The 22,920-nt window shown below is 34.9% G+C and overlaps 1 protein-coding gene across 2 annotated transcripts in view; it reads right to left on the reverse strand.

Moving 5' to 3' along the window:
* The window catches only part of METTL25 (methyltransferase like 25), a 104,364-nt gene that overhangs the window by 27,885 nt on the left and 53,559 nt on the right, over positions 1–22,920 (reverse strand). For both annotated transcript variants that reach the window (XM_061204648.1, XM_061204647.1), the window contains exons 6-8: positions 13,217–13,311; positions 9,462–9,491; positions 4,952–5,025 (exon numbers count right to left, since the gene is read on the reverse strand). In XM_061204648.1, coding sequence (XP_061060631.1) covers positions 4,952–5,025; positions 9,462–9,491; positions 13,217–13,311 — 199 coding nt within the window. The remainder of the gene's footprint in view (positions 1–4,951; positions 5,026–9,461; positions 9,492–13,216; positions 13,312–22,920) is intronic.

Consider the following 22,920-nt stretch of genomic DNA (forward strand, 5'->3'; position numbering starts at 1 on the left):
GGAGTTTTCCAGTAAAGGAAAGAACAGATATGGGATAGTAGTTGGACGGGAAAATGGTTCCAAAGAGGATTTTCAGAATCTGTGCTCTTAACCACTATGATAGATGACTTCAATTAATAAAGCTGAAAACTGGCCATCAGGGCTCACCAGGTGGCAGAGGAGTAGACACAAACAACTCATTGTACATTTAGATTCAATAAGAGCAGTGAATCCCAGATTAAGTACTATGGGAGGAGAGAGTGAGAAGGAGAAGGGAAAGATACCAGAGATGTCTTCCAAACTGGGTTTTAAAGAATGCCTAGGATTTCACCTGCCAGAAACAGGGAAGGAAAAGATGCAGAAATGGGGAGGGGAATATTTCAGGTAGGCAAAGGAGCTCCAAGGAAGCATACGAGGTCCAAAAATAATTGCATGAATGCATTTATGCATTGATGCATATGAAATGATGAATAATCCAGTATACAAACAGTGTGCATGGGCAGCTGCTTGGGGTGCAGAGAAGGAAGAATGGGGTGATGAATTAGGCTGGAAAGGACATTAGTGGCACCTTAGAAATGGCCTTGAATGCCATAATAAGGATATTTTAGTTTTTGAGTATAAAGAAGAGAAATTATCAAACATTTTGAAGTGAGAAAAGTGACATGACTGTTTCTGAAAGATAAATGATGGGACTTGAAGAACAGATTAAAAGGGGGCCCTCTGTCAGAATAAAGCACGGTTAGCATGCTAAAAAGGAATCAGTATTCTTCCTTTTAATAAAAGTGAATGCACTAGATCTAATTAAAATTCTACTCAAGTGAATCCAACACCACCCACATGCTTTCCCCAAAATACAATTGTAAGAACATGGTTTCCTTGTAGCATTTTCCAAAGAAGCAACATTAGTTTAGGAAATTATAGGAAAAGGTAAAGTAGACATATACTAAATAAAAATAAGCACGTGAAGGACAGAAAATATCAAAGTTCAGTTTCTCCATCACCAGAAAATATTTATGAAGTTATTTATTTTGTGTTTTATATGCTAGTACCTACTGAAAGACTTAAAGGACCTTTAAGTATTTCTTAAGACTTAACAAAAATTTTTGCTGAAAATGGCAATCACTTAAGGAAGTTACAAAAATCTTCAAAATACTCTTCAATTTAAAAGATACAGACCTGCTAATCTGACCACATATTATGGACTAAATAAGTAGCTTTAATTTGGTGAGCCAGTTTTCATGATCTGGTTTTTCACATACCTATTTGATTACTGCAAAATTAAAATGAAAGTTAAACTAATTTATAATTACAGGCATCAAAATTTATGTATTTCTTCTACAGCTGTTTACAGTACTCATTATGGAAGAGAATAATAAAGTAAGTAAAGTATACACATCAATTTCTCTGCTCTCTTTTGAAGTGTTCTAAAGGATTTTTATCCCATTAAATGCTTTCTTTGGCATTTTATTCCCTTAGAAAGTTTCCAGATAAGGACTAATTATAACATTTTAAAAATTATATAAATTATTGAGTTTTAACATAAGTGTTAAATGCTAATTCACAACTACAACAGAGTAAAAATGCTATAGTTTTTAAGTCCATGAAAAAAGTTTACTTCTAATCTTATGTTATATAAACGATTAAACTTAAAGAAACTTTCAGAATAATATTTCAAGTAGTCTGAAACAGTATATCACTGGAAGACAATTTATTTAATTAGCAAGGAAAGCTAAACAAAATGCAGAAGAAATAATTCAGTGATCTTATTTTCTGTCTTTAGTACTCTTGTTGGCCAGAGATTCCAATCAAGTTAACCTTGTTAACAATGCTAATACAAGGAGACCTATAACTCCACTCATATTAAAAATATCCCAAAGAATTTAAACTAAAAAGAAGCATGGGATAGCAAAAAGAAAACTTTTTTGTGGACTATGAATTTGGTCCTAGCTCTGGTTCTTTCAGGCTGTACGACTGAAGACAAGCTTTTAACCACTTTATCTTAATTTTCCTTATTACTATAATGAGGTGACTGGAACAGATACTAGGAGTATAATATGTAGTTCAACTAACCCTGGGGTGTAGCCTGAAATGAGATTATAATTTCACTGCTGTTGAACACAAACAAGTATTTACAAAATACTATGTATAAGGTATAAAGAATGTCAATAAAATGAACCCTTATATGCAACACCAAACTTGAGAAATAGAACATTAACCGTCTCTAGAAATTCCTATGTGCCCCTCATCTTCCCCACCTCATCACTTTGTCTACTCAGTTGTCCTCCCTCCCATAGGATACTATACCACTGAATATTGCTTGTGTTTATCATTCTTATGCTTTTCTTGATTGTTTACCACATATTTACACTCCTGAATAATTATACCGTTTGTGCTTGTTTCCAAATTAAATAGGAATTTTTCTATAACGTTTAGATTCACAACATTCATCCACTTGGATGCGTGTAGTTGTAATTCATACATTTTCACTATGGCACGGTATTCCACAACAGTTTATCCATTCTCCTATTAATGAAATTTTTATTCCTAGACTTTTGCTCTTATAAACATTGCTGCTATTGATCATTCTTTTTTGTTGTTGTTATTGCTGTTTTATTTTATTTTTTTAAATTTGGCTGGGCCGAGCCGCGCGGCTCCGGGATCTTAGTTCCCTGGCCAGGGGTCGAACCCGCGCCTGGGCAGTGGAAGCGCTGAGTCCTAACCGCTGGACTGCCAGGGAATTCCCCTTTTCCGTAGTTAAGAAATGGCATCTGGGGGAAAATGAAGCCCTAAAAGCTGGCTTCATTTCTCTTGGTTTCCATCTTCTCCTAGATATTTGCTGTGTAATTTTTAATTTCCTTGATAGTCTCTGATGTTCTCAAACCAATTAGAAACAAATTTAAATACACACATACTTGTACACACACACCACACACTTGCATATATACACATCTCTAGCATTTTTAGTTTTTCTCAGAAAGAGGGTTAGCCCTAATTACTTAGTCTGCTGTTACTGGAAGCAGGTTTCTATCATTTTCTTTGGTTTCTGCACATGCCATCCTGACTAGAATATGAAAGACTCCTGTGTGGACACTACATCCTATGCATTCAGAACCTGATAGGCTGCTTGCCCCACAATAAACAACCGCTGGGTTAAAAAATATAACATGTGCAAGTCTTGGCAACTAATTAGAATGTGTGGTTTGATGATGAGAAAAGAAAAGAATCGAATATGATTTTAAGATTTCTAAAGCTTGATAATGGTCATGCAATTCCCCAGAAATGACAAAAGAAGTCAAGAGACAGAAGAAAGAGGAATAGAATTGGTGGGAAGCTGACTTTGTTTTTTGGCTGTGGCTGAATCTGGTGTATTTTTAAGGTGCTTAAGGTACTTAAGTGAGGCTGTTCAGAAGCTGTTTCTCTATATTGAGAAATAGAGATTTGAACTTCAAAAAAGAGGTGGGAGCTGGATACATGATTTAAGTTATTTGTTGTGAGGGTAACTGTTAAGAGAAAGAGGAAATATAAAGAGACAGCAGCTAAGTATAAAACACTAGAGAATTTCTGGATATACCAAGGGGATGAGTAAGAAGAAAAATGCTTACAGAAGACAGATGAGAGTTCAAGGTAGGAAGAGGAAACTTAGAGGAATGCAGCTTAATGGAAGACAGTGAGGACGAGAGTTTGGAAAAAACAATTATTACATGATCAAATATGGCTGAAAGCTCAATAAAGATCTGGAATGAAAGAAGTCTTAAATAACATCTACTGAGTAATAAAGGCAGGCAGGAATGTGGAGGGTTGGAGAGATGTGAATTTTTCAGTGAGAAGGAAGGTTCAGAAAAGAGTGTAGATGATCTTAAGTGGTCATCAAGGAACAACAAACACAGTAATGAACAGATTTGAGGTCTCAAAGGAAGGCAGGCAGTCAATATTTGAGTAGACATGAATTTGCACAATTTTGTGACTTTTTCCAACAAGGTTAGCATCTTGGGGTGAGTTCAGGGAAAGGAACCAGTTTTCAGTAAACCATGAGAAATTCACTTTCAGACATTTTGAAGATTAATATATGGAAAAGAGAATGGAGATAGGGACACAGATTTGGGAGTTATCTACCTAGAAATGACAATTAAAATCAATGGTATATGTAGATATTTGTATGTCATAATTTCTTTTAGTAAAAAAATAGACTATTTTTCTTAGAGAAATTATACCTAATCTGAAAATAGCTTCTACTTCTGTTAATAAGTTTGAATTTGTTTTTGAGAACTTGAAAACTACCCTATCTTAGTTTGAAGAATAATCCTATTATAACCAAATGGCAATCAGAATCCTAAAATTATAACTAGTACGAAGAAACATTCATGAAAATTGAAGGGACTGCAGATGTATGCTTGAGTATGGCAGTTATTAAACCAATATTATGAAAAATTCTCCTAATCCTTGCCTTTCTGTATAGGCAGCCATTATTATCTGGGGAAAACAGAAACAAAACATATGCAAGAAAAAAAAGAAAAAAAAAACATATGCAAGGCTACTGTTCTATCAGTAGAGACATGAATGGCCACACTGGCTGTTTAAGATTGATATCTGTTCTAATTAGTTAAGTGTTTATGCTATAGTGGTTGTGAAATATTTTAAATATAACCCCTGCTCATATTATAATATTATATTCACTGAATTACTTACATATAACATTTCAATACTTCTCAAATTCTAAAGTACATTTTACATATATTTCTTTATCATCACAACAACCTTTCAGGACAAAAGGGAATCATTAGAACCCTTACTTTAATAATGATTAACCTAAGATACGGTTGCTGCATAGTTCTTCATTACTTACTGAAATCACGCTCAAATTCAAAGCTTCTTCTACTAATAACAGTGACCCTGAATGAATTCACCTGAAAACTAAAAGTCACTTCACTTATAATACAGGATAGTTATTCTTATTGAAATGAAATCATCATACCATTTGGTGATGCCATAACAATCTTTAATAATATCCTGAAGTACGGCACGATAGAAGAGTGATTCAGTAGGCAGCTGAAAAAAATGCAGATATACATGAGCACAAGAACCAAATAAAAAACAGAAATCAAATCAACACTTGAGAGTCAGAACCATAAGTGAATGTTAGAAACCTGAGTTTGTTGCTAAACATAGGTGATAATTTTATAACTTTTCTATTCTAAGTTAAAATGTACTTGGAGGCTAGTTCTCACTGAGAAAATAGAAGAAACTACGAAAGAAGTAGTAGTGAATGAGGAAGAAAAGGAATATTCAAAGAAAAATTAGCTAATGTCCCAAATGGAGTGTTTATCAGTTAAAAACGTAGAAATAAACTTCATGACCAACCAAGTCAGGTCTGTATAAGAGAGCAGACATGTAGGATGTGTGCAAAAGAGATAAGAATGCGCATCTTTCCTAATGGTGGTGGATTAGAGATATTACCAAGTATTCACAGCCAGAGAGAGAAGGTACTACCCTAAGTAAGGACATACTAAAATATGTCTGAGGCCTAAAAGATCACAGCATTGCTACTACAGAGTTGAAAAGAAGGGCCTTGGAAAGGACATGAGATCAGAGACTGAAGTCTCAGCAGAACTTCATTTCCTGGGGAAAAAGAGGTGGGAAGTGTCCATGAAGGTGCAAAGGTAGGAAAGAAGGAATGGCTGAAGAGAAGGTCCCTAATGACACATAAGAGTTTCAAAGTAGAAGGTAAAAAAGTACTATACATAAAAGAAAGTGCTTCACTGTAGCAATGTAAGAGGTACCCTTAAACTAAGAAAATACAAAAAGTTGCCAAAACTCCATCCACGTCCCCATCCAACAGAGATATCAGCAACAACCACCTTGCTCCCATGCAAAGTTATTATTGAAAAAAAAAAGAAAAATGAGCAAGTATGGAGGGAGGTTGGCAATATTGAATGCTTTTGAGAAGTCAAGTAAGTTAAAAACTAAAAACTCTCCAACCATGGGTAAAGTTTTAAAGATAGAGTTCAGTGGAATGTGTACTTCACTGAGTTATCCTTTTGTAACTTCTATTCTCCTTCTGAGCCCCAAATTGTTATCTTCATTTGTTTTCAACGAGAACACATCTGGATTCAGGTGGAGTTTAACAGAAAATAAAATTTTGCCTGTGTGCTCAGGCAGAAAACCTACTCTACTGTCCCTTTCCCCCATCTAACATCAAGTTCCTACACTATGGGCCCCAGGTGCTGAGACCACAAAAAACCACAAGTTGGGAGTCGAGGGTCAACCATTATTTCTTGGGTCTTCACCCGACGGCATTGCCTTCTTAAGTCACTGGAGAATGTCTGACTTGCAGGGTCTTGACAGAGCACTTTGAACAACACAAGTTATATCCTCTCTGGATGTTGACAACAGTGAGGAGGGTGACTCCAGTAGGAAATGGTGTTAGGGATACCACAGTCCCCAACTCAACTCCTAAAATAACTCACTGAAAGCAGACACAAATACATACTTGAGTGCCCACACTAAAATTTATAACCTTCAAAAGGCACACTCCTTATGTAAAATCTCTTTCCAAATACAACTTCTTGACTTGAGACAAAATCTGATTTCTAAACTTCCCTTTCCTGAACATTTCTCCAAACATTTCATTAAGAATTTCCTCTCTCTGGATATATTTTCCATTTGATGTTTTTTCATCTTGAGTAATTTTTTTCTTCAGTACCCCAAATCTCTACTTTATCATCTGCTCCCCACTTTCCCCAAATCCTTTCAGTTCTCTCACAAAAATGCTGAAATCCCTTTTCATATATTAACACCTACTCTTATACTGTTCTACTGAAATTCAAGGCATTTTGGGAAATAAATAATTACATGAAGTGATATATTAGTATTATAAATGGCTTACAAAGTTCTTAACTTTTTAGTTGATTAGCTAAAATAGGTAGGAACTTCATTTTTATTTATTTATTTATTTTTAACATCTTTATTGGAGTATAATTGCTTTACAATGGTGTGTTAGTTTCTGCTTTATAACAAAGTGAATCAGTTATACATATACATATGTCCCCATATCTCTTCCCTTTTGCATCTTCCTCCCTCCCACCCTCCCTATCCCACCCCTCTAGGTGGTCACAAAGCACCGAGCTCATCTCCCTGTGAGGAATTTCATTTTTATGTAAATTTTATATGAAACTCCTAAAAATAGTCGAGCTGTTATTTGAACTGAAGAAGCCTAGCTCTGATGTCCCAGTAGTACCAAGCCATGATGCTATTTTGCCTCTCTGACACTTTGGCAGGGATAGGGTATCATTAATTTTTTTATTATATACTTTCATTTAGGAAAGCAAAGAAACTCTTAAAAATAAAGCTCTCCTTTCCCATGCCTTTTAGAAAAATTATGTAAAATGGTATCCAAATAATTTAGAAATAAATGTATATTTATATTGTTATTAAAAACTGATTGTAGAAAGGCCACCAAAAGAGACCAAGAAATGTATTTTAAGCAAGAGAACATACAAAAATGGAATGCACAGAGGAACACAAACAGGATAGAATAAATCATCATTCCCAAGTTACCCTGAGTAAATAAGAGCTTTACAGTTGTTTCCTAAGAGAAAGGAGAGTTATGAAGTGCCTTCGAATGTGCATTCCTGGAATAACTAGGACTATCCATCCTGATAAATACAGATGGGGGTAAGTGGGAAGGAAGTCAACATCTCCCGAGCAGCCTGTGCCTGACTACTCCAGGAATAAGCTAGATGTGGCTCAGAGTTTACTTTCTTTCCTTCACAAGTGATAAATCAACTTAACAGTTTAATGCATTTTAAAATGGGGGGGAACAGAAAGAGTACACCCTTAAAGTGTGTGTGTATATATATATATGTGTGTGTGTATATATTAGACATGCATTTTACAGGTCTAGTGGAAAGGGCACTAAGCTGAAAGAACTCTGCAATTAACTGAGCTAGAATGCACTACTAAACTTCTGCTGTATATCATGTTCTCATGTAAGTTTGGGGAATACCCAACTCATAAGATTGACTGTAAACATGAACAAGCCCTTGGGAAATTGAAAAACAGAGCACAAATGCATTGGGGCACTGTTATGATTAAGGCTCTTTCCTCTTCCAGACCCCTAAGGAACCACTATTTTGATCTGTACTATAGTTAAGAGCTAGGGCTCCAGAGTCAGAGACTCAAATCTCAGTGTTCACTACTCAACAGTTTCCTCATGTGTATCATGGGATAACAGTCCCGATCTCACAGGCCATGTATGCAGCACTTTAATTGATGAAGAAAACTTTGAACAGTACTTTGGTAAGCTCTGTGTTAAACTTAGGTATTATTTTCATGATCATAATTATTAACCACCTGTAACAGTAACAACAGTTGATATTTATTGAACACGTACTACGTGATAGACATTGTTTTAAGCATTTTACATCTTTCATTCATTTAATCCTCACAAAAACTCTATGAGGAAGGTATTATTGTTACTCTTATTTTTTTAGTAGTATTATTATTTGTATTTTAAAGATAAAGAAATTAAGCTATGGAGAAATCATGATGTGTCTCTGGTCACTAAGCCAGTAACTGATGAAGACCAGCAGACTGCTGATGCAAACCAGCAGTCTGAGACTAAAGCTTACACACTTAAACAATATGCTCTAATGCCTTTAAAAAATCAGTTTTTATCAATTTTCAGATAGGTATAATGAGTATTTTTTAAAAAACCACACAAAGTTCTTAGCATTGTGTCTGGCCCGAAGAAAGCACTCAGTAAATGATACTTGTTGCTACTATTATGCTACTATTATTTTTAAAAATTCAAATTGACATATTAATCCTCCCTGAAAATAAGCAAAAGAGAAATTTCTAAAATTTAGGTCCAATAAGAAAACTTTTGCGAAAAATTTAAAAGGAACTCTTAAAAAAATACTTTAAAATTCCTAATATGTTTCATAAATCTTAAGGTAGAGGAAAAGGCAATTACATGAATATGTGAAGGATACATTTAACATTTGTTTATATGTAAAAACCCATTTGGTTGTTGCAACTAATGACTAATGAAGTCAATAAAGAAGAAAGTTAAAAAACAACCAACTAAAATGTGTGGTTTGGACTATAGTTAAAAAATAAATTGAATGCTATACCTTGTTTATCTTTGCTTGAACTAAGCCCATAAAAGCCTGACAGTCAGCAATAACATTCTTTAGAAATATTTATAGACTGTTTAATATAGTATAAAGAAATGAGACATTAGTACAAGAGTATAACGTGGAAGTTTTCCTAAAAGTTCAATTTACTTTTCCTGAGAATTCACTTTCTCTTTTAAAGTAAACTTACAGAAAATGTGTAAGTTTGAATATGAATAGGTGACAAGAAGAGGTGATATTTATAAAAATCCATCAGGTTTTAGGTTCATCAGCAGGTCAAGTATGAAGAGTACTTTGAGAAAAACTATCACGTTCATCAGTTGGATTAGAGTAAACACGCTCACTTACCCCTTGGCCGACTGCAACGCGCTCCAGTGCCTTTAAGGAGAAAAAAATAAGACAAAGACAGCTGATATATTTAGTCTTGCCTTATAACACTTATATACACTGTATAAGGGCTTGTGAAAGTGACATTTAAAAAGATTAATTAAATGATAACATATAAGTTTATACACTTAAAAGTGTTAATATCATTAAGGAATGTTAACTGGTACACTTATATAACTTAGGGCTGATATATGGATGTGTGTCATGCAGACAAACACATACACACCCCAACTGTATACACTCCTTGAATTTTAGGAGGAATTAGAAAACAGGAAAGAAATAAAATGACATATTCTTGGCTCACTTTTATTGCAGCTAAAACAATGAAATCCAAAACTATTATTATGTATAGACATACATATTTATATACGTACTACTTTTTAACTTATTTTCTTCCAATTTTTTATAAAAGTATAATTTCATCTTTTATTAAACAAGATTATATTGAACTGATTATAGTTGAAATCTTAGTTTAGAAAAGTACATATATTTTTGGTCTGCATGGTCAAATTCAAATCAAATTCACATATGATCAAGTCACCATAAGAGAAAGTAATACATATTTTTGCAATTTTATATGTAGCTGGTTTTACATTGATATTTATTTAAAATTCAAAACACTTTTATAAAAAAAATTTTATAAAATTTTCCCAATATTTTATAAAATTTTCCCAATATTTCCCATAAATACTCATAATCTAACATACATGAAAGGATTTGTTATAATTTAAAAATGGAATAGGGCCTTCTGAAACTTTCAATTTTTTAGACATGCATTTCTACACTTACGTTGTTTTATAACTAAATTAGATATAACATTTTAGCTAAAATTTTATTTTTAAAGTTTTTGTTAGAAAATATTTCAAACATAAAGAAAAACAGTAAAATGTAACAGTGCATATACTTCCTACTCAAATTTAAAGTACTCATATTTGCTTCAGATGGCTGTCTTCATAAATAATACTTTTTAGATACAGCTGAATCATGTACTTTTAAAACTGAAAGAAAATGTGCAGATTATCCCAAGTGCAATTTTCTCAGATGCACAAGGTCACTGACAATGGCAGGGTCTTGCCACAAGCTGCACAGCTAGTTAGCAGGTGAACAGGAACTAAAAACTTGTTTTCTGAACCCCGGTTTACTTCTCATGCCCTCACACCATGAAGAGTTAGTGGGAAAATGAGTTCATGGTATAAAAGCTTGCTTTAAAGAAATTGTTTGAAGAAAAAAAATGTAATTTTTCCATTGACTTCAAGGATACCTTCATGAACATCTAGAACCAGAGTGTTATGAATATAGAAGATAGTTATTATATAATTTTTATATTAAATTAAGTAGCAACAGGCCCAGAACAAGTATGTTATTGAAGAAAACACTGAGTTTTCATTTACAGTACTGGTTGTGTTCATTTCAGATTAAATTTTTGTGTTACTTGCTTTGCTAAAAGGCCGAACTATCAATAATAAAGAAACAAAAGTTTTTAATAATAAATGATTTGGCATCAATAAAAATATCATATAACACAGAACTACTTTTGGTATGTGTTACTGATGTGTTTGTTTTAGAAATACCAATGATAAATTCTGATTACATAATAAAAGATAATCAGGTAGGTGATAAGCAGTTTCTTACAAACATTAATAATTTTTCTTGGCCAATAAATATACCAAGTGTTCATTTCATACCAATCTAAAATATTTTACAGTTTTATCAGGCTAAAAGTATGCCGACAAGATTGCACTAGTGTAATTAATTTTTCCCCTCTGGTTAGTACCCTTAACAATTTATCTGAAAGTGTCACCAGAAAGGTATACTTCTCTCTCTCTCTCTCTCTCTGTGTCTCTCTCAACCCCTTAAGCTTTGAATATTTGTAGAAAAGGTCAGTTATGGAGCAAAAGGCAATAAAACAAGATGCACCAAAAGAAATATGTTCCTTAGACTTTCCTAGATTACCCTAGCATCAAAAAAAGAAGTCAAGGTGAGCAAAGACAGGGATAGAGTTAAGGAGAGGGGCATTCCATGAGAAGCTGACATTGGTCAGGCAAAGTTCTTTTTTTTTTTTAAATTAATTAATTTATTTAATTTATTTTTGGCTGTGTTGGGTCTTCGTTTCTGTGTGAGGTCTTTCTCTAGTTGCGGCGAGCAGGGGCCACTCTTCATCGCGGTGCGCGGGCCTCTCACTGTCGCGGCCTCTCTTTGTTGCGGAGCACAGGCTCCAGACGCGCAGGCTCAGTAGTTGTGGCTCACGGGCCTCGTTGCTCCGTGGCATGTGGGATCTTCCCAGACCAGGGCTCGAACCCGTGTCCCCTGCATTGGCAGGCAGATTCTCAACCACTGCGCCACCAGGGAAGCCCCAGGCAAAGTTCTTAAGTGCGGCACGGTTGACAAATTCTACATTTTGGAATTTATTTTTCAAAAACTCTTCTTTTTGGTTTGTTGAATGTTTATTTTTATAGCAAACATTTTTATTTTGTGGATATATTATTTTATCTTTCTAAGGGATACTAATAGTTATTTTATTTTACTTTGGATAGTATCCATTTCCTCCAAGTTGCTACTTTTCTATTTGTTTATCTGATCTCTTTTCTTTCATGTTAGACTTCCTTAGACAACTAATGATTCTTGGCTTTTTGATAATTAAAATGCGGTAATCATAATCTTGATTAGAACCACTGTGCTTATAAGTGAGGACTTTTAATTGTGGGTCTCACCACAAAGGTCCTATTTCATTGTGAAATCCCTAATGCCAATATCTTTAGTCTTTTCTCTTAGGCTAATCAGATTCCCTATAAAAGACTATTTCAATTTCTTGCCTAGAGGGTGTAAGCTGCCAGCATTCTGGGAACCAAGTCATTCCAAGAATGACCTCCCATTCTAACAATACCCTAAATGAGTATCATTTACAAATATAATGAAAGAAAGACAAACTCCCAGAAAAGTATTTTAAGAGGACTCACAAAAGGAAATCATTATTTGAGCATAAATAAGATTTCAAAGTTAATTCTCAGATATGTGACCCAGAACACTGGAACACTTTTTTATATTGCTGTGTTACTGGCAATATAAAAAATATTGAGATAATGACCACAAAATAGTTAATTTATCTTGGGATTGGACATTAAACACATTATTTTAAAAGCTATATTTTAAATTTATGATGACGAAGTCCATTTATACCATTTAACTGGCATCTGTTCCTTTTTAAACCAACATAACACCACAAACAGAGAAGACTGTGGGCTAAAGTGTTCTAGGTCTAAGGACACGAGCTAAATAAAGATTTCACTTAACTAGATAGTTACTTCATATCCCAGGTAGCTTAATAATATTTTTCCTATTTTATAAAAAATTAGGAGACCAAATGATCTGCTACAAACAAACAAACATACCACAGAGCTGTGGATAAAGCACTAAAGTAATTCTGTGTTTAAGACTTGGTTGTTGGTACATTTTATATGATAATTAAAGTAATTATATGTAAGAAATTAAGTACTATAATGTAGAATTATAGTATAATTATAAATTGTTACCACACTGCATGAAGAGTGAGTAATGTTGGAAGGGTAAGCCATTTTTTTCCTCATAATTTGCAATGCACAAAAAGATTAATAATGACACTGCAAAATTTGGCATTTAATGAAGCCAAAAATAAATAAATAAAATTCTGCAACATCTGGATAAAGCTCTAAGTCCAGGAAAAAAAAAAACAGTCATACCAAACATGCTGACATTCTGGCATTCCGGCCACAGCACCATCTCTCTTCCTTTAAATAGTGGCACATTGGAAATCCCCACTTTTCTTGGGTATATTCTGCAGAGGGAAGAAAAATATGGATGATTTAAATAAAATTCTTCCTCTTTTAGTTAAAGTAAATAGTCTATTGAGAAAGCAAATCAGTCATTTGAAAGTCAAACAGTAGTTAAACATGTAAGTGGTAATGTTTAACAGTTCATTCCAGTATGTTAATTAAAAGCATACTAATGCTATGAAAATGGTATTTTCTCAACAACAGCTGTTTTGTATTTAAGCTCCAGGTCTGATACCAACAAATTCGCCAAAATTATTTCTCAAATATTTAGCAAAAGCAATTTAAAATGGAAATACTTCGCATGCTCAGTGTAACTACAGAAGATAAGTAATGAGATACTGGGCATTTACTGCTGACCTGACTTTCTAATAAAACGGTTTATTAAATGTGACATTTGGCAATTTATTATAGAACAATATTAATTCATTCCTAACAATGTTGAAGCACCAATTTCTTTTCCAGCCACGATGTTCACTTTCCAGAAAATGAACAGCTGTATAGGCTCTTATTATTTCACTACATTGACAGGCTGTAAGATTTTCAACTGTGATTCAGTTTGGCTCAACTGCATTTATGGTTCAAGTAACAACAAAAAAATCAACATTTTCTGCTTAATCACAGGTGTATCTGCTGCCCAACTCACTAACAGAGTTACACGTGCAACTTGCGGATGTGTAAGCCCCTTATGTACAACTATTAACTGCACAGGGTTTCTCAAAAGGAAAAAAAAACATTTCTATTTTAAATTAAAGTCTAGAAAAGCTTAAGCCTATCAAAACTGTGGCAATTAAAAGAAAACTGAGATGAATATAAATTTTCTATTAGGTTAAGTAAAACAGAACTAGAAAACAAGAAAATGCTTTAAAAGAAAATACTGTTGAGGTAGATTCCACTAAATAAACTTCTGTGTTATGAAAGGTCAAATGATTTTTTATTAAAATAGAGAAAATTTAAATTTCATGCAGATCATAAGCCTGTGATAGTGATTTCTTTCAGGTATTAAAGTAAGATTTACAATAGACGTTATTGATACTCAGATGGAAGATACTGACCCTGCCCCAGGAATACAAATAATAATAATGCTAGTATTTATACAGGACTTAATATTGTTAGGCACTATTGTAAGTGCTTTAAATGCATTAACTAGTCCCCACAGCAATTCTGTGAAATAGGTATACTATTATTCTCATGTTTCAGATAGAGAAAGTGAGCATGGGGAGGTTAAGAAAACTGCCTAAGTTGCAAATCTAGCACATGGCAGAGTTGGAATTTAAACCCAGGCAGTCTGACACCAGGGGCCATGCTCTTAACCACCAGGCTATATAAACAATTTCACTTTACAAGTGCCCAGGAATCATGGAGCCCTTGAAGCCTATCCAGTAACTAGGGACCCTGGACTACTTCCTCTGTCAATTTCCAAGATGCCTTGAAACAGCGGTTTGAGTTTTACTGAAGGCTTTATGATTTAACTGAAACATGATTATTGCTAAATCAAAGGGTTACTCTAAGTACTTCAATTTTTTTCTTACAACTGAAGAAAGAAATATCTAAACTTTACTGTAAAGGGTAACGGGCTAGAGAAATGGGGTTGTGGTCTTTTATTGAGAGTGTTAGGAAAAGAGCTAACCAATAAAACAGCTAGTTCTTTCCCTTCCCGCATCTGTTCTCTCCTTCTTCCTTGTAGTAACAGCACTCAATTTTTACCTGGCTATTCAGCTGCTCCGGTTAAAGACTGCAATTCCCAGACTCCAATGCAGTCACTAGGATAGCTAGAGGGTAAGTTTTGGCTAACTGGATGTGGGCAGAAATGATGTGTGCAAATGCTCAAAGAGGAGTGGGGGGGGACATGAACTTTCCCCCCCACTTTCCACCCCACTTCATCCCTCCCCTGTCTGGAATGTGTTCATGTTGGCAAGCAGATGGTGGAGCAACAAAATAGAAGGATTCTGGGTTCTTGGAAGGCTTTTTGGTGCAGAGCTCCCTTACTAACTCTGTCTACCTCTGGACTGAAACAGAAATATCCATCTGTTTTGTTGAAGTCACTGTTACTTTGGGTTTGAACCCATTTTGCACCTAAATCTTTATCTTAATTTAATGCTTCCCAAACTTTTTTTGTAGCTCAGCCCTCTGGGAATATGACAAATTTTGTACATCACAGTGGAATAAACAGATAACTGTGTTGAGGCAAAACCCATGGGATGAAGGAAGCAGTATCCCGGGAACTCCCATATAGCATCCACAGCACACTAGTTGAATAGTTCTGTCCTAATAAATACAGAAGTCTTCTCTGAGGATGTGATATTTGAGCAGAGACTTAAACGAGGAAGCAAGCCATGCAAATATTAGGGGAAGACAATGAAAAACAAACAAACAAAGTGCTTCCAACAGGATACAGTTAATCTCCAAAAACATAATACCAGAATATTTTACCATTTAAAATGATTAGCCAGCAATTTCTCAACTTCTAATATCCCAACCAAATACCTACAAAATAAACTACTAATAGGGGAAAAGAAGAGATGAAAGTAAACTTACTACAGAACACGAAAATAATCCCACTTAAGAAACAAGCAATGGATTTGTAATGAAAAGTATAATTAGTGCACCATCATTGCTCTGCAATTCACCTTATGTTGCCAGGAAAAAAGCAGGTCTACTTGCCTGAAAACAGGTAGAAATTTCCTCTGCCAATAATAATCTAAAAAAACTGACTGAGAAAAATTACAACTTAACATTACATTGAAATGGGAAGAGTATTTCTGGAAAATATATTACAATGGAAGGGGTATATTATTTCCAGGAAAAAAAAAAATCTAAGAAATCCATGCCAAAGTTACTCTCAAATTTTTGACCTATAGAAACTGTAAGAGATAATAAAATTTATTCTGTCTCTAAGCCATTCAGTTTTGTGGTGATTTCTGAAACAGCATTAGATGATACATACAGTCTTGAAGTAGCAACAGAGAGGCTAATTACCTCATACAAGGGAACTGAGACAGAAAAATGCACTGCTCAATGAGGATGGGAAGTATGCTTCCTCAAGAAAGAGCTAAGTTTTGATTAGACAGTAAAGGAATTTTCAGAGAATAGGCTGCAGATAAAGACACTTTTAGTAATGAATGACCAAATTCCAGAAAATTTTGGAATTGAGGAGAGGTAGAAGACTAGTCAGAACAAAGGACATATAGAGATACATTTGATGAGAATCCCAGAAATCAGGAATGAATCGTGAGGCCAGGGTTTCTGGTGAGGGCTGACATGAATGGGGATCAAAGGCACGATGGGATTGGTCTTTACCATCCCTAGAGAGATAGTGGTGAAGCTGTGAGTGTTGCGGTAGGGGCGGAGGAGGGAATTTTTCGGGGGAATACAGAGTTCTGGGCTTGACAGTTGATAAAGGGAAGATGCAAACAGGGATACACAGGACTCCTGGCATTCCTCTTGATTTCAGATGATATAGCGTGGAAGCCAGCAGGGGAGCAGTCATGCACTGAGCACACAGGGCTGTCACTGAGGAAATGGAGGCTGAAAGATGGCAAGCATGTTCCCTAACTTGTGTTGATGAAGGTGACGAGGTGGGGAGAAGGGTTACTGTCTTCCTTAGGGCTCATAAAACTTCTCTTTGCCACCACAATGAAGGCCTACAGAAGGGTATCCTTAACCTGTGTGTAAGAAAGTTCCCCCTTCAACCCTACATAACAGTGTGAAGGACAGCTGAAGGGCAGTCTTACTCCATGCACATGGCTCCCCAAATCTCTATCCAAAACACCCATGAACTTTAAGGTCCTAGGGCAGTTTACAGCAATTGCCAGCCTTGGCTCAGGGCTATGTGAAACCACATTAGAGACTCACTCCTCTGGACACCCAGTGATTGTGTAATCACCTTGAAGTTTTCTGAGTCTGCATCAGAGTTTCCTCTTTGACTGAGGTCACGGTAGCCTCACAGCTCTGTTCAATTTGTAAGGGAACAAGTGCAAAGAACTGATACAGAGAGACACCCTCAAAGTCAAACAAAGCCTTTCATATACTGATTCAATAATAATAATAATAATAATATTATAATAATATTATAATATAATAATAATCTTTAGAATCTATTTCACCAGCTTCATTCAGACTGCAGTGAAGAACGAGGCTCCCTTCTACATCCTGAATCAAAGTCACTGTGTTCATCATTTCTATTGTTAAGTCTCGGTCTCCTATTTAACTGTTCATATACTTATATTCAAATCTAGTCAAACTGGGCATTAAACTTCCTTATCAGTGAATCAAGTTGCTTTCCTTTAGGAGCACTTTCATGCTATCTTGAAATGATAATTTTGGAGTAGATGAAGCCTCTTGTTTTTTTCTTCTATTTCATTTCTTAGTCTTTTTTTTTTTTTTACATGAGATACAATTTGTTTTTATTGGTTATCTATTTTATACATATTAGTGTATATATGTCAATCCCAATCTCCCAATTCATCCCACCACCCACCCGCCCAGCATTCCCCCCTTGATATCCATTGGTTTATTCTCTACATCTGTGTCTCTATTTCTGCCTTTAAAATGGGTTCATCTGTACCATTTTTCTAGATTCCACATATATGCGTTAATATACGATATTTGTTTTTCTCTTTCTGACTTAACTTTACTCTGTATGACAGTCTCTAGGTTCATCCACGTCTCTACAAATGACCCAATTTCATTCCTTTTTATGGCTGAGTAATATTCCATTGCATATATGTACCACATCTTCTTTATCCATTTGTCTGTTGATGGGCATTTAAATTGCTTCCATAACCTGGCTACTGTAAATACTGCTTCAATGAACATTGGGGTGCATGTGTCTTTTTTTTTTTTTTTTTTTTTAAAAGAGCTAATACTTTTTTTTTTTTTTTAACTTATTTATTTATTTATATTTATTTTTGGCCGTGTTGGGTCTTCGTTTCTGTGCGAGGGCTTTCTCTAGTTGCGGCGAGCAGGGGCCACTCTTCATCGCGGTGCGCAGGCCTCTCACTATCGCGGGCTCTCTTGTTGCGGAGCACAAGCTCCAGACGCGCAGGCTCAGTAGTTGTGGCTCACGGGCCCAGTTGCTCCGCGGCATGTGGGATCTTCCCAGACCAGGGCTCGAACCCATGTCCCCTGCATTGGCAGGCGGATTCTCAACCGCTGCACCACCAGGGAAGCCCGCATGTGTCTTTTTGAATTATGGTTTTCTCTGCATATATGCCCAGTTTCTTAGTCTTTGCTGGCTTTAGAAATGCATTACTCTTGTAAATGTAGATGTTCTACTAGTTCTTCCTTCTTGTGTTAATAATATTATCCACTTAATTAAACAAGTTTGAATTTTAGAACAATCTTTTATTCTTCTCTCCTTTAATCTCCAAGTTCTTATATACGCATCCTCTTAATTATATCTCCTTTTCGTTTTCAATCTTCATTAGCTCTTGACTGGGTAAATGTAATACCTACTAAAAAATTCTTTTTCCCTTTCTTTTTGTCTTCTTGTCCTTCCTCTATATTAAGAGTAACAGTATCTTTCTGAAAAGATCTACATAGGCCACTCAAACAGCTCTTGTTTCCATCATCACCAGCATCTGAGACCAAACCCAATGGGTATTTTTCTTACTGTAGATTTTCAAGAGCTTCTGATACTCCCTCCTTAAAACATTCTCTTCATCTGGCTTCCATGGTATCATTCTCTCTTATCTGTGGCCTAATGCTCTTCATAGCCCCTTGATAGCTCATTATTTTCTGTCTATTAAATGTTCTTAAGGCTTAATCCTTTCACTCCCCAAGCCCCTTTTATACTTCTTTGAATAAAGGCTCATAAACTCACATGCCTTCATCTGGTAAACAAAAGTATGAAGCGGCTAGGTAGAATGTAATGGGTTCTAAAAATTTTGTATGGTAACCAAGTATCACATTTGCCTGGTCTTACTGCTTTTTAAAGTAAAATTTGGGCATAGTAAGTCTATCTAAATTGCCTAAAATTAGTCTGAACTCTTGCCCTATCTATACTCTTTCCCTAGACAATCTTGTCCATATCTCAGTACGTACTGATGATCCCTGTAATACCTTCCGAGGGCTGCCATAACAAATGGCCACACACTGGGTAGCTGAAAACAACAGAAATGTATTCTCTCACGGTTCTGGAGGCTAGAGGTCTGAAATCAAGGTATCAGTTGGATCATGCTCACTCCCAATGCTCTAGGAAAGAATCTCTGCTTGCCTCTTCCTAGCTTCTGGTGGTTGCTGGCAATCCTTGGCTTGTAGGTGCCTCACTCCAGTTTCTGGGCAATTACATCTACTCCTTTACATTTAATTCCCACATTATTTCAGTCTGAACTTCTTTCTGGATTTTGACGTAAGAATTTTAAACTATTTGCTGAACATTTCTAAAATGAAAACTATGCAAAAGTAAACTCATTTCCTAAGCCCACAAATCTGATCTTCCCCCATAATGATATATCATGATGTAGTCAACCAACCTAAAACCTTGCCATCATCTTTAGCCTTCACCGCCACCCTCACCCCGACCCTACCACATTTCCCTACCATTGGTTACCATGTTAGTTGGTTTTATCTCTGAAAAGGCCTGGTAAATTGTTGTCTCCTCCTACTGTTCTTATCTAAAGTATCCTTGCTTTGGACTCTTGTAACTACTCCCTAACCAGTCTCCCTGTCTCTGATCTAGCTCCATGCCAGTCTATCTTCTATTATGCGAAAAATTACTACTTTTCAGAAATGTAAATGAATGTATGCAACTCCTTTGCATTAAACACTCAAAAGTATTTTTATGGAACAAAGTATACTTTGCTTTCTACTGAATAATATTCTGAGACCTCAGTATAGCATTAATGGCTCTCATAATATGGCCCTAATTTGTTTGTTCATCTTTCTAAATGAAGACCAAATGTCACCTTTTTTAGAAAGCTTTCCTTTATCCCTTAGTTATGAAAAATTACTCTCTCTTCTAGTCTTAATAGCATTTGGTTTATACATCCATCACTCATTACTTCTTTCATTCATCTTTTCAATAATTCATATCTGTAGTTGGTTAAGATCTACAGGTCATGAATATATCACTCTCAGACGTGCATGAAAGTTCTACGTAATTGCTTGTGAATTCCTCACTACATTATGAGCTCCCTAAGGGGAAAGAGAGTATCTCACTTATCGTACATCCTCTACTGCCTACTACAGAACTTTGTTGAACTGAATCAACAGAATTACATAGATGAATCAAGATTATCTACATGTCCTCACTCTACTTTGAAAATACACGCTTTTGAAATTTCTTTAGACCTAAATGAAATCTGACATATAATTTTATCTAGGAAAAATAAACAGGTATTATGCTGTTAGAGACAAATTTTTGTCACCTAAATTAATAATCTCAACTTACATTATACCTTTGTATATAGTGGGTTTTAGACTATCTTATTTAAAACCACAATGACTATTATTGAAAGATAGGAAAAAAAAGATAGGGAAAAATATATAGTGATTTTTGAGAGATTTTGCTTTACTCTTCACATATCTTACCCTCCTCTCCCTGTTTAGTTTTTCTCCTGTCTATAACCTGACATTATGTATTTATTTATTTGTTTTTCTATTCCCTGATGCCTTCTATCAGAGTATAAACTTAATGAGGATAGGGACTTTGTTTTGATCAATCTTGTATCCCTGGTCCCTAGAATAGTGACTAGCATGTGTCAGGCACCCAATAAATATTTCTTATATGAAGAAAAAAAACCCCAACAAAATCCTTAGGAATAAACCAAACTAAAACTGGGCAAGATTAACACAAATATCTGAAACAACCACCAAACAAATGAAACAATAATTTATATTACAAAGAGAAAAAAATATCAAAGACATAATTTATTCCCATAATGATCTTTAAGTTCAATGCATGTCAATAAAAATCCCAACAGGCTTTTTTTTTTTTTAATGGACTTTAACAATCTGATTCTAAAACTCATTTGACACACAAATTACCAAAATCAGCTTTTACTTTAAATCTGGTCAGCAATGTTTATTATGATCTAAACATTATAAAGAAAATGAGATAATTTAAAAATCACTCTTTTTAAGCATAAAACATTTTGCAACTTTTCTATGAATTTGCACTGTAAACCACATATACTTTAATCCCAAATGAAAGACTCAAGTAAACTTTTCTGCCTAAGCCTTATTAAATTGTTGATGTGATCAACATTTCAATTTTCCTCTTGCCAAGATCTCTGGATAAATAAAATATTTCATCATCAAATTTTAAAATGCTTCCTAATTGTCAATATTAAATAAGCTTTTTTAATATTAATTATCTCCTTCTCTAAAAGATGGTCTACCCTTTTCGCATCTACACTAGAAATATTAGAAAGAGCTCTAGCAAAATATGAAACAAAAGCCTTATTGTTTGACTTTCCTATCTGGCATTGTTCGCCATATGTGCACTGAATATCCTGGCTTCCATTGCTGAGCCCAGACAATAAATGAGCTGCAGTCAGCGAGCCCTTCATGACTGAAATCTCTTCTTTAGGGAAACTCACTCAGTAACCCTATATCTGGTCTCTAAAAAATATATAATTGCATCTGTATGTCTTACACAGACCAATGAAGCAAAATGGTCACTCTTTTTAAAGTAAATAAATAAGTAAAACTCATATAAAAGAGAAAAATGCAAGAGGTTAGCTAAGAAAATTCTGAAATATAAGAACTTTGGGGGACTTGCGCTACTGGATTTCAAAGGTTCAAATAAACTACAGTAATTTTAACAGTATAGTATTATCACAGGAACCAACAGATTAAGGGAAAAGAAGAGAACCTAAAAATGCACTATCTGAGAAAGGTGTCATTTCCTATCAATGTGTGAAAGCATGGATTATTCAATAAATAGCATTCAGAAAAATATAAAATTAGAACCATTTTGCAAATCATAAACAAAAATAATCCAGATAGATTATGGAACTACATAAAACAAAAATTATAGTTAGAGGAGAAAATTAGAAAACAAATACCATCAATATAGCAGAAGCAAAATAGAATATGGTACATCCATTCCAAGGAATACTTTGTCCTGTATTAAACAAATTTAGTAAATCTATATATGTTAACAATGGAGAGAGCTCCAAGATACATTGCTAAGTAAGAGATCAACACTGTACTGTTCTTTCTTATTAGGTCACTTTGCTGGTCCTCCTTATCTTCCCAAACTCCTTTGGAATATTCCTAGGTTCAGTCTCTGTACTTCTTTTCAACATTTCTGCTCCCTAAGTGATCTCAGACTTACTATCTATATGTTAATAACTCAGGGATTTATCTTTAACCCAGATTTGTCCTCAGAAACCCAGAATTATCTATCCACTGATAATATAGCCTTGAATTTTTAAAAGGAAGGTCAAACTCACACTGTCCAAAACTAAACAACTTCCACCTCAATTCTATTCTTTCAGCAGTCGTATCCAGTTCACTAAATGACAACTCCATTTTCCCATTGTTTCAGGCCAAAAATTTTTGAATTACACTTGGCTTTCTTCTTTCCTTCACACCGCCATTGAATCTGTCAATAATTTCTGCTAGCAATACTTTAAAAATAATATTGAGAATTTAACCATTTCTTC

Source organism: Eubalaena glacialis, chromosome 11 (assembly GCF_028564815.1).
Source record: "Eubalaena glacialis isolate mEubGla1 chromosome 11, mEubGla1.1.hap2.+ XY, whole genome shotgun sequence".
Classification (NCBI taxonomy): Eukaryota; Metazoa; Chordata; class Mammalia; order Artiodactyla; family Balaenidae; genus Eubalaena; species Eubalaena glacialis.